The 12,922-nt window shown below is 41.4% G+C and overlaps 1 protein-coding gene across 2 annotated transcripts in view; it reads right to left on the minus strand.

The window, feature by feature from the left end:
* ABCB10 (ATP binding cassette subfamily B member 10) overlaps nt 1–12,922 on the minus strand; it is a 30,852-nt gene that overhangs the window by 5,128 nt on the left and 12,802 nt on the right. For both annotated transcript variants that reach the window (XM_072993648.2, XM_072993653.2), the window contains exons 5-10: nt 12,421–12,567; nt 7,193–7,328; nt 4,432–4,527; nt 2,154–2,363; nt 1,398–1,477; nt 936–1,116 (exon numbers count right to left, since the gene is read on the minus strand). In XM_072993648.2, coding sequence (XP_072849749.2) covers nt 936–1,116; nt 1,398–1,477; nt 2,154–2,363; nt 4,432–4,527; nt 7,193–7,328; nt 12,421–12,567 — 850 coding nt within the window. The remainder of the gene's footprint in view (nt 1–935; nt 1,117–1,397; nt 1,478–2,153; nt 2,364–4,431; nt 4,528–7,192; nt 7,329–12,420; nt 12,568–12,922) is intronic.

A 12,922-nucleotide genomic window follows, 5' to 3' on the forward strand; every position in this document is an offset into this window, starting at 1 on the left:
AAAAGTAAACTGAAACTTAGACTATTATATACAGGAGATGCTTAGTGGGTGCAAGGTAATGAAAAAGAAGAGGTCAGTTTCACTGACTGACAGCTTCACATCAATACAGATGAAGGACCTTTCCTGCACTCTCCAATAGCTGAATGCGGACAAGGTGAGATCACCTGGCTTTATGTTTTTACACTATGTTTCTACTCGGTTTGCTTAGTGCTAGTTAGATTAGATTAGAATAGAGCTGTAATGGATTGGTTTTCACTGTGAGTGTGCTGGACGGGTTGCTTTGTCTGTGCTTTGAGTGATTAGATTATGGTCAATTTTAGCACAACAGAGTCTATGTTTCTCTCCCCTCCCCTGCTTTTCTATCTCTATGAATTTCATTCTTCTGATTGCCACTTGACTTGCCTGGGTTGACCTGCCTGTCACTAGCTATAGCAAAGTTGTTGCTGCTGCCCAAACAGTGCCCTGCCCCCTTACCCCAACTTGACGTATAAAGTATATATTTAAAAAGTATATTCAGTATAAAGAATGCAGTTTCTAGACTGAGAAGACACAGGAGCCAACAGCAACTGTTAAAATAATAATGAAGAGGTAAAGCAAACTTTGGAGATTTGTCTCAAAATCTGAAATGCTGCCTGTATGCAATTTGGCACAGTGAATCCTCTCCTTGTTATCTACCATCTTGCCATCTTTCATGGTGATGTACATGACTTCCCCTCCTCCACATTATAGCCATCTGTGAGTTCCTATTCTAGTGTATATAAGTTCGAGACATCTGGAAGTTTGAACATCAGCCTGAACCCAGGCACTGTCTGGCAGGATCACATCGTGGCAGGTTGAATTGCATCCCATTTGAAATGTCAAATCAACACTCAGGTTGGACTGGGGGGACCCGTGCACAACCCTAAGGAATCCTTTCATTAATTGGAGCATCTTACCTGAAAGAAGAACACCTTTTTCCCCAACTAATGTATCAAATCCTTTTGGAAAATCTCGAATAAAACCAGAAGCATTTGCAATCTCAGCAACTTTCTCAATTTCTTCAATAGTTACTGCAGAAGGGTTCTCAGAACCATAGGCAATATTTTCAGCAATGGAGCATGAGAAGAGAATGGGCTCCTGACCAGTATGAAAAAATAAAGAATATGACAATGCTTCACAGTACACATATATAGAAAAAAACTATAAATAAAGGGATATTATTCAACAACGGAAAAGAGGATGATGAAGAATACTACCTCCAGACTGATTTGTACAGTGTAACTGCCAACTTTAGAAGCATGAATTCAAATGGACAATGCCCTCCACCCTCAATTCAATGTTCTCAGAATTCTGATCAAGGCCTAACTGCATTGTGGTACATAAATAATATAATGAATAAAGAGTGATTCGAAACTTACCTGACTTACTGTTCCAATTTTAGTCCTAAACCAGAGAGGGTTTAGCTGACGAATATCGACACCATCAACAGTGATGCTTCCTTTAACAAATCAAGATAATGTTGTTAAAAATGATAGATAGAATATAGTTAAATAATCATATTCTATACATGGGAATGCTGGTAGAGGAAGAAGAAAAGAGGACAAAGGAGAAAGAGCTGTTACAGTGGAAGTAGACACAATGCCACGAAGTTCATAATTATATGCTTAAAGTAGTTCTGTAGAATGGCAGTGTTATTAGAAAGACTGGGTCCTTGCACCAGTGTGAATGATTTCTACAGAGGTTTTCTTAATGTAAGAAAGCATAATTCATTATCAGATCCAATCAGTTTAAGTTGTTAAGAACTGGGTGGGTCAAGATTGCTCACAAGAAGCAACAGAACACATTCTCTTAGCTGAAATGTCACCCCAAGATTAGTTATAAGAGGCAATCCAGAACTGACCTTATAGTGGTGTTATTTGGGGGAATATATATCCTCCAAGATAACACATTGTGGAATTTTTGCCTTCCTAACAACTACCTCCTAACAACCTAGCACTGCACTTCTATAGTCTTTGTACAGCCAGCAGCTGTACAAGCTGCTACAGCACATCATTTGGAAATCATTCTGAAACAACTGGCTAGGCAAATTATTATTCTCCTCTCAAGAGGAAAATTCTGCACAAACAGCACATGTCCAACAGCTGTTGATTCATCGCACATACACACATCCTTACCTGAGACTGGGTCATAGAGCCTAAGCAGGAGAGACACTACAGTTGATTTGCCAGAGCCACTTGGGCCAACCAGTGCCATGACAGAGCCCGCTGGGATGGAAAGGGTAAAGTCTTGAAAAACTAAAGCTTCTGGACGAGCTGGATATGCAAACTGGATACTTTTGAACTCCAGAGCACCTCTGAAATCATCCTGGTTTAATACTCGTCCCTCTAAATAAAAACCAAAATGATAATGGCAGTATTAAAGATACAGTATCTATCTGAACATTTTTAATTTGAAAAATCTTATTCACCAAAGTAGGAAAAGCTTTAGTAATCTGACTCCAGAATGTTCTGTAGTGCTAGCAAGACGACAAATATGAGGGACACAAAGTAATTTACCAGGATTCTTCATCATGTTTGATATGGAGGTGTTCTCAAGTAAGGGATATATGAAAATACCTTAAATACGCTCAAAAAGCAATACAATATGCCTTCCAGTCAACATACCCTCTAATTTTCAGCCCTGCTGGGTGGGGCTCTGCATCTCATGCATGTGGCTTCACCCCTGCGTGCATGGGGGACTCTGCCCCCATGCACTGAGTTCTGTCGCAACTGGAACCTAATGTGATTGCTGTGTGAAGGAGGAAGACAGCTGCACAGAGGGAAGTGGAGTCATGTTTGCGCATGCGCCCATCTTAGTGGGAACTTTGATCCCAGTTGTCAGTATTTTTTAGTAATCTCTGGCTTACGGTTGTCTAATATTACTAAAATCCCAAGTGTCCCTGCTATTCTTGACAATGCTGAACCAAAAGTTATTTATACAGTACTCACTTTCTCCCAAGTTTTTTCATATGAGTAGGCCAGTGTATCAGGGTAATAAGGTACAATCATAGAGAATGGGTAATGAAGAAAGCATTATTTAGACAATGTAAACTGAGCTAACCAGGAGCAAGAGCAATTGAAAAGGTATAATAAAGCAGAACTGAAACATTAGTCATCTGCCCCATTTTTGTTAAGGACACATGGAGTCTTAAAACAAGCTCCCTGAGAACTTCAATTGGATATGGTGCTTCTGGTTAGAGAATTTAACACTACAATCTATGATAAGCTTTCTGTCAAATGATGGAAAACTTTTAACCTACTAAGTGCTTTCATAAACTCTTCCTTAGTTGTCTTTAGAAACCCATTCCACACTTCTCTCTTTACTAACAATGTGGATGCTTACCTACTGAGCCTAGCACTTCTATCTGCAAGGTGCTATACTGTAAATCCTTTTGCTGGGTTTTGCTCTAACTAGACTAACACAGCTAGCCTCAGGAACGTTTACTATACAGTGGTGCCTCATTTACAACCATAATCTGTTCCAGAAGATGGACGTAACTCGAAATGGTAATAAGTCGAAGCACCATTTCCCATTGAAATGCATTGGAACGCGATTAATCAGTTCCAGAAGAAAAAAGAATGCCCCCCAATAAATAAAAATAAAACACTGCAAGTGCTGGGGCTGCAAAAAATAAATAAAAAAATAAACAACAGAGCAAGCCCCGAAGGTGCTGGGACTTAAAAAAAAAAACAGAAATAAACAATGGAGCAAGCCCCATCAGAAGGCGCTAGGGCTGCAAAAAACAAATAAACAAACAAAAACAAAAAATAAACAATGGAGCAAGCCCCATTGGAAGGCGTTGGGGCTGCAAAAAAACAAAAACAAAAAATAAACAATGGAGCAAGCCCTGAAGGTGCTGGGGCTTAAAAATAAAGCCAAACCAAAAATAAACAAGGGAGCAAGCACCACGCTGGGGCTGAAAAAAAAATCACCAATAAAAACAACAACACAACACAGAAACATAACCCCCCCAACCCAAACCCACCTAGAACAGTTTTTAAAAAGCAAAATGCAGCACCTTACCGTACCAGGCAGTCCCAAGCCTCCCCCGACACATTCACTCTAACTGTTGGGGCGAAAGAGCTACAAAGAAGCAGCCTCTTCGACTACCAACGGTTAATAAATTTGAATTCCCTGACTTTTTCCAGTCACAATCCGAAGCTGCGGCCACAAGTAGAAGCAAAATTTTGCGGCCGGAGCTGGTCGTAACTCGAAATGGTTGTAAGTCAGGGCGTTCGTAAATCGAGGCACCACTGTACAAAGATTTTGATCTTTTCAAATATTACATGGCAAACTTCTAATTAGAAATTGTTTTAGTTTAATAAAAAAGGGCAACAGAATCTCATTTAAAATGCCTGTTCATATTACACAAGCTTAAATAAGTGCAAAATGTTAATGAATCAGAGAACATACCATTAAAAGGAAGTTCTGGCTTTCGATCAATAAGCTCCCACAGACGCCCTCCTGCACCTAATCCTTTCATCAGCTCAGAATAGAACGAGCTTAAGCCTAAACAAACAAACAAAAAAGATATGTTGTTATGTGTGAATAAGAATGCCAAGGATATGCAGTTTGTCTTGAAATATGTTTTAACAGTCCTCCTGCACTGAATGCTTGCTTCAGTGACTCTGAAAACATACATCCTGAAATACAAGTCTTCCTCCTCTGATAGGATAACCTTTACCAAGCCCCTTTTCAAACACTAAATTTTAAACACCTATTTTGTACACCTATTTAAAAATGGAGTATAAGACTAGGATGTTCTCAGCAGGGAATAACAGTTGTACAAAGGCAATTCCTTTCTCCCATTATTTCAAGAGTTGTTAGTATATTGCAGCTGCAAAAGGTGACCACTCAGCACACAACTATTTCTCCCTTTTTATCAAGGAAAAAAACTTGTGAAATGGCTGACAGTGCTGTTGTAGGGAAGGAGGAAGTCTTCCTCATAATCATTAGGGATTCTGGTTTGCAGTTTTCAGAACTACAGGTATACATCTGCTGGAGTAGCACACCAGGAAGTGATCAGTCCTTCTGGCCAAGGTCAGTACACTTCGAGTTTCTCCACTGGCACCATCATGACTTTGCCATCTGCGCTAGACACATACCTGTTCCCATTGTGGGGTGCTATTATATCTGGTTCCTCCACCCACTACACAAAACATTCAGATTAGTGTATCTATCGCACAGGTACTAATATATTCTAAAGAGAATGCGTATATTCTAGTTTATAGCTGAGCCCTAGAAGGAAGAAATAAATAAATATTTCTGAAACATATTAAGTTCAAATAAAATGGGGCATCTTTTTAGAGCTTCTTCGCCTTTGTTTGGAATTGCATAACATGTTTCTCTTCATTTCCAGCCAATGAATATATGCAACACATCAACAACAGAACTTTCATACCAGTTTCCACAGTGGAGTTTATCGTTTGCAGATAAACTATTTGGCATCTCCACTCTTCAAACTTCAGATCAAGTCATTCATAATTTTTAGCATGTTTGGAAAATATCTGAGCCCATCTGGGCTGTGCCTTGCCTGAGGAAATGCCAGTTCAGATTGCTGAGCATATTGTGAGTGAATCATTTTCTTATTTATGCTGGATCAGTTGTCTGAACTAACCCTTGGTTGTATTAATATAGTTGTTGTTTAGTCATTAAATCGTGTCCGGCTCTTCGTGACCCCATGGACCAGAGTACACTAGGCCCTCCTGTCTTCCACTGCCTCCCGGAGTTTGGTCAAATTCATATTCGTAGCTTTGATGACAGTGTCCAACCATCTCATCCTCTGTCGTCCCCTTCTCCTCTTGCCTTCACTCTTTCCCAACATCAGGGTCTTAGGTCTTATTTATTTAATGTCTTATTTATTTTCCCCTGTCATGTTCTCAAAAACATTATCCTAATGGGTTTCATTCATTTTCAAGCATATATCTGCCAGCATAGGAACCAGATCTTGAAAGAGAATATTACAATTATTAATCGTATGGATTCTCTAACCACCACTACTGAATCCTACAGGTGTTCTGTGCTTGCATTAGATTGCTGCACATGTGTGTGCATGCATATACGCGCGCGCACACACACACACACACACACACACACACACAGAGTCAATATATTTACTAACGTTTAAATATAATTACCGTATTTTTCGCTCCATAAGACGCACCTTTCCATAAGACGCACCAAATTTTTAGGAGAAGAAAACAGGAAAATATAATGTTTTCTTCGCTCCATAAGATGCACAGACTTTCCACCCCCCTGTTTTGTGGGGGAAAAGTGTGCCTTATGGTGCGAAAAATATGGTAATACTTTTAAATAAATACAACAACCACTCAAATTGATTATAGAATTTTGAAGGAGTACTTTTTGAACAGTGGTTCAAATCTTAAGAGATCACAGTAACTCTACAGACAAGTCACTGGACTTGATACAGTATCTGCTGATTACACAGGAAGATCATAAGAGGTTCCAAAGTTGGCCAAAGACTTGCAATTGTTCTCTTTATAGGTGTCAGGTAAGTTTCTTTTTGGTCAAGAGCTCAATGGATGCAGAATTATGATAGCTGTTATATAAAAAGCAACATTTCCAAGCAGCATTTCTTAAATGTCTGAAATACTTTTAGCAATACATTTCTAAACAGAAAGTTGTTCTGGAAGCCTTTTTCAGTTGAAGAGTAAAACTGAAAAAAATCTAAATGAGGACCAAAAATGAAAAAAGTACCACTCTAATACTGGCTTAGATCAAGGGTCTCTTTAGTGCAGTCAACTAGATGTCTCTAGGAAGTGCAGGACATGAAGGCAATTATCCTCTTCTGTTGGTATTTCCAAGCAGCTGGCATTCAGTGATATACAACCTCTGAGCACAGAGAATGTATACTGTAAGCCATTCAGGTTGCCACTGATATGTCTATTCATAAACAGACAGCTAAACTAGCAATCATTGTAACTTCTTGTGGCAGCATATTCTACACATTGTTACGTGCTATGTGAGGAAATACTTCCTTTTGCTTGGCATGAATTACTGTCCATTGGTTGGTATCACAAGATTTTCCTCTCTATTCATTTTCTCCGCACAATGCAAAATTTCAACACCTCTACTGTGTTTCTCATTCTAAACAAGTATCTCCTGTAACAGTTTAAATTATTGTTGTTGTTAAGTGTAAATTTGTTATGCATACCTCCAATGCTTATGCCAACCCAGAAGGCATACATTAAGAAAGAAGACAGTTCACCAACAGTCATGTGAGCACTGCCCATCAATAATCCTCCTTTGTACAGGACAGAGAGCACAATCAAATTCCCAGATAATCCAGTCTGAGAAAGAAAGGGGGGGGGAGAGGAAAAATTGCTGAAAGAATAGCATGTCTTCCACAACAATCTTTTAAGCAACATCTTCTAAAATGCTCCCAGATCTGAACACTGATCTGAAAACCCATGACCTTTTGGTTTTAAACAAAATCATGGGATATATGTTGTGAAAAGCAAACATTAGGCTGAGAGCACTAAAACTTTCATCCACATTCTTTTACGATATAATAATTGAACAACAATATGCATGGTTAATTCAATACTGTACACTTAGTTAATTTAGTATACAGTGGTGCCTCGCTTAACGAGCGCTTCGTTTAACGATGAATTCGCATAGCGATGTCTTTTTCAGAAAAGTTTACCGCCTCGGATAGCGATGTTTCCTATGGGGGAAATCCGCTTAGCGATTTCGGGACCATGATTCGCATAACAATGCTGTTTAATGGTCCCCGTTTCGCTTAGCGATGTTTGAAAAAGAGCAGGAAAGGTGGCTGTTTGGCAATGCTAATTTGTTGTTTTCCTTCAAAATCTAACTGCCTGTACCCAGGATGCATTGTGCCTGTGCGGGGAAGGTATAAAACTCCTTGCCCATGCATCCTGGGTTTACTCTCCCATGTGCAGTTCCAAGGTTGGCTTGGTCTGTTTTGGGGGTGCATCCTGTGGTGGAGAATGTCTTTAACTGCAAAAGGTAAGCTTGCATTGCTTATCCTGGGTGGGTGGTGGTTTGTTTTTTTTTTTTTTTTTTGAAAAGTTAGATGTTTTTTGCAAGGGGGAATTTGGGTCTGGCTGGCTCTGGCTGTGGTTATGGTGTTTTTTTTCAGTTGGAAAACTGCAGGGTTTTTTTGGTGGGGGTTTCTGTGGATTTGTGTGTTTAATTTTTTTTTCTTCCTTTGCCATGCTGCTTCTGTGTGGGTGGGTGGGTGGGGGTTGCTTTGTGGAAGTGGCTAGACCCTCACTGGAATTGCTTTTTCTTGCTTTCTGCATGCCTGCACCAGAGATTTGGATGCCCAGGGAAAAACCTGTGTTTAGATTTTTTTTTTCTCTGCAATGGGGGGAATTTGGGTCTGGCTGGCTCTGACTGTGGTTATGGTGGTTTTTTTCAGTTGGAAAACTGCAGGGGTTTTTTTTTGGTGGGGGTTTCTGTGGATTTGTGTGGGATTTGTGTGTTTAGTTTTTTTCCTTTGCCATGCTGCTTCTGTGTGGGTGTGTGGTGTGTGTGTGTGTGTGGAACATTGCTTAAACCAGAATGGAAATGCATTTTCTTGTGGCTTTCTGTATGCCTGCACCAGGAATGTGGATGCCCAAGTGAAATCATGTGTTTAATTTTTTTCCCTTTGCCATGCTGCCTATGGGTGTGTGGGTGGGGTGTGTGTGTGTGTGTGTGTGTGTGTGGAACGTTGCTTAAACCAGAATGGAAATGCATTTTCTTGTGGCTTTCCTGCATCAGGAATGTGGATGCCCAGGGAAAAACATGTGTTTAGAATTTTTACAATTTGTAGTCTTAATGGGAAGAGGGTACATTACATTAGCTTCTGTTGAGGGGGTTTGAATGCAAAAGTTGGATGCCAATTTTGAATTTTTTTCTGTAGGCATTCCTTTCTGTGGTGTGGCGTGGTGTGCTGTGGCCTTTGGTGGCTTTTCTATACGATCTGTTAGATCCAGAGGTAGGTAGAATTTCTTTTCCTGTGGTTTTTTTTACCTTTGGTTGTGGTGGGGGGTGTAGTTATGTTAAGTCTAATTTTTCTCAAATTTTCTTTGGTCAGGCATTCCCTTGTGGTGTGCTGTGGCCTTTGGTGGCTTTTCCAGACGATCTGTTAGATCCAGAGGTAGGTCTGATTTTAGGTTTTTTTTTTTCCCTTAGATTGCGGTGGGGGTGTGTGCCAAAACTGCCACTTGCTTGTCCAGGGCAGTTTTGGCCAGGTGTGGGAAGGTGAGGCAGATGTAAAGCACTGACTGTTGTTTTTCCCTTTAATGTAGCAACGTCGGACATGGGTCCAAAGAAGACTGCTTCTGCCCAGGTTGGCAAGCCAACCAGGGAGAAGGTCACCCTCGAGATGAAAAAAGAAATCATCCGAAAATACGATGGAGGGAAACGCATTGTGGACATTGCCAGGGAGTACGGCCGCAATGCATCAACCATTGGCACCATCGTAGCCAACCGTGAGAAGATCCTTGCCACGGATACCGCGAAGGGTGTCACAAGGATCGCCAGGAACCGGCCAGCTGTCCTGGAGGAGGTGGAGAAGCTCCTGGTCATCTGGATGGAGGAGAAGCAGCGTGCAGGGGACACAGTTACTGAGGCTGTGCTCTGCGAGAAGGCCAGGGCCTTGTACGCTGACTTCATGGATCAGCAGCCTGGAACATCAGCTGAGCCTGAAGAGTTCAAGGCCAGCAGAGGCTGGTTTGAACGCTTCAAGACAAGATCTGGCATCCACAGTGTGGTGAGGCACGGGGAGGCGGCCAGCTCCGACACCACTGTAGCAGAGGACTTTGCTGTGGAGTTCCTCGAGGTCGTTACGACAGAGGGCTACCTTCCAGAGCAGGTCTTCAACTGCGATGAGACCAGCCTGTTTTGGAAGCGGATGCCCAAAAGGACCTTCCTGACCCAAGAGGAGAGCAAGCTGCCTGGCCACAAGCCGATGAAGGACTGCCTGACCCTCCTCTTCTGTGCCAACGCCAGCAGGGACCTGAAGATCAAGCCGTTGCTTGTCTACCATTCCAAAAATCCACGTCCTTTTAAGAAGTACAAGGTAGACAAAGCACAGCTAAAGGTGATGTGGCGATCGAACGCTAAGGCTTGGGTCACACGGGTCCTCTTTGTGGATTGGGTCAATCACGCTTTTGGCCCAGCTGTGAAGTGGTACCTGTTGGACCATGACCTGCCTCTGAAGGCCCCGCTCCTCATGGACAACGCTCCTGCCCATCCTCCAGGCCTTGAGGATGACTTGTTGGAGGAGTTCTCCTTCATCAGGATCATGTTCCTGCCTCCAAACACCACCCCGCTACTCCAGCCAATGGATCAGCAGGTGATCGCGAACTTCAAAAAGCGGTACACCATGGAGCTGTTCCGGCGCTGCTTTGAGGTGACCGATACCACCAGCCTCACCCTGCGTGATTTCTGGAGGGATGAGTTCGACATTGTCATCTGCCTGAAGATGATCGCCAGGGCCTGGGACGGCATCAGCCAGAGGAACTTGAACTCTGTGTGGCGCCCGCTCTGGCCAGACTGTGTGGCTCCTGGTGCTTCTGCACCTGCACCTGAGTCCACAGTGATGCAGGACATTGTGGACTTTGGAAGGAACATGGGCCTCAATGTCAATGAGGAGGACATTGCAGAGCTGGTACAGGGCCATGACCAGGAGCTGACCACACAGGAGCTGGTTGATCTTCAGGCAGAGGCGAGGGAGGAGCAAGAAGAAGAGCCAGAGCATGAACAGCTGTCCATCAGCAACCTAAAGAAGTTCTTGGACTGCTGGCAGTTTGTGCAGACTATATAGCGCAGCGGCACCACCAGGACACGTCTCTGGCACAGAACTTATCAAATTCCTATGACGAAAGGATCGTGTCCCCTTTCAGAGGAATTCTGAAAAGGCGGCAGAGGCAGCTGACTATGGAGAGGTTCCTCACAAAGAGACCAAGGCAGGAGGAGGAACCTGCTCCTTCCATCAGTGCTGCCCAGGTGCCTTCTACCTGGACCATCTCTTCTTCTTCCTCCCCCTCATCATCCCCCTAGAAGACTGCTGCATTGATGTGGGGAACACTGGTCCGGGTGGTTTTGAGGCTTCCGCCTCACTTGTTCACTTTAAAGTTGCCTGATGTTGAAATGTTAAAAGTTTCTGTCGTTAAAAATTTATGTTTTATGTTTGTGCACTTCATGAAGAGTTTCTGTACATGGTGCACTTTCCAAAGAGTTGTGTCTGTAAATATTATGCTTATGCACCTCATGAAGAGTTTCTGTACATGATGCACTTTCCAAAGAGTTGTGTCTGTAAATGTTATGCTTGTGCACTTCATGAAGAGTTTCTGTACATGATGCACTTTCCAAAGACTTTCCAATGTTATGTTTATGCACTTCATGAAGACTTTCTGTACTGTACAGTTTTTAAAGAGTTTTGTAAATGTTCCTGCACCGTGATTGCTGAGTTTAAAATTTTTTTCTATGCTATAAAGTTTATAAACTTAAAGTTCCTGCCTCATGTCTGCTTTTTAAAAAACGTTATCCTGTAATAAAGGTTAAGTTTACTGTTTCAAATGTTTAAAATCAAATGCACAGTGTTATGATGTTAAATTGCACTTAATAAACCCTTTCTTAGCCAAAATTGACTTTGTTCTGACTCCTTTTTAATTTGTTGTTGAATTTTAAAGTTGTAAAGTTTTAAATGCTTGGGATCATTAGTGCACCTTGTGAAACCTATGCAGACTTAATTTGGCTTCGTTCTGACTCTCCGTTAATTTTTGGTTAATTCCCCCCCCCATTGAAATCCATTGAGCTGTCAAACTTAGGCTCAATGGATTTCAATGGGGGAGAAAAAAATTCGCCCCAAATTAACGGAGAGTCAGAAACAGTTTTAAATGCTTGAGATCGTTAGTGCACCTTGTGATAATTTTTTAAAGAAATGTATTATTATTAGAGAGCTGTAATTTCTTTATCACTAACAACATTGGAAAAGCAAATACATTTTACAAAATCCACAGACAGATTTAAAACTGCTACCAGACTCATGCAACCTTTATCCTAAATTTAGATTTTAAGATTTAATTGTTTGGAAATGTGATTTAAACCACTCCAACATAAAATCGACAAACATGAACAGCAATTTAAACTTCTCTGGGGCACTTACTAACTAAAAAATTCTCAGAAAAATGTGGGTACAATGATAATAGTTTATGCTAGCAAAGATACCCTTTATAAAACAGACACACACACACATCCAGTGCTATAATTCCTAAGCAGGCTTTCAAATAATCTTTGTTGACAGCACTGTGATATAGACAGAAATGAGCATGTTCAGCATAAGAATGTCTGAAACACTAACCAAAAAAGTTGATACATTACATAAGCACAATTGTTGATTCCTCACCTTCTTCATATACTTACTGCTCCAAAGAATCCTGCTCGAGCGGTTGCTTCTTTTGTGGCCAACTGCAGAACATGTTCAACTTTGCTCTTATATTTCTCCATTTCATTTAACTCTTGCCCAAAAGCTCGAACAGTTCTTAAATTTCCAATCCGCTCTTCTGCTAACTGCAGTTATTTTTTTAAAAAAAACAAAGTAATATAATCCATCAGACTTGCTCGGTGGAATGTTCCCATTTCATTTAAGCATTATGCTAGCATTTCCCTTGAAGAATTTATATGAGTTCCAGAAAAACATCTACTTCTGCTTCATTGACTATGCAAAAGCCTTTGACTGTGTGGACCACAACAAACTATGGCAAGTTCTTAAAGAAATGGGAGTGCCTGACAACCTTATCTATCTTCTGAGAAATCTATATGTGGGACAGGAAGCAACAGTTAGAACTGGATATGGAACAACTGACTGGTTCAAAATTGTGAAAGGAGTACGACAAGGCTGTATATTGTCTCCATGCTTATTTAA

This window comes from Pogona vitticeps, chromosome 1 (genome assembly GCF_051106095.1).
Source record: "Pogona vitticeps strain Pit_001003342236 chromosome 1, PviZW2.1, whole genome shotgun sequence".
NCBI classification, from domain to species: Eukaryota; Metazoa; Chordata; class Lepidosauria; order Squamata; family Agamidae; genus Pogona; species Pogona vitticeps.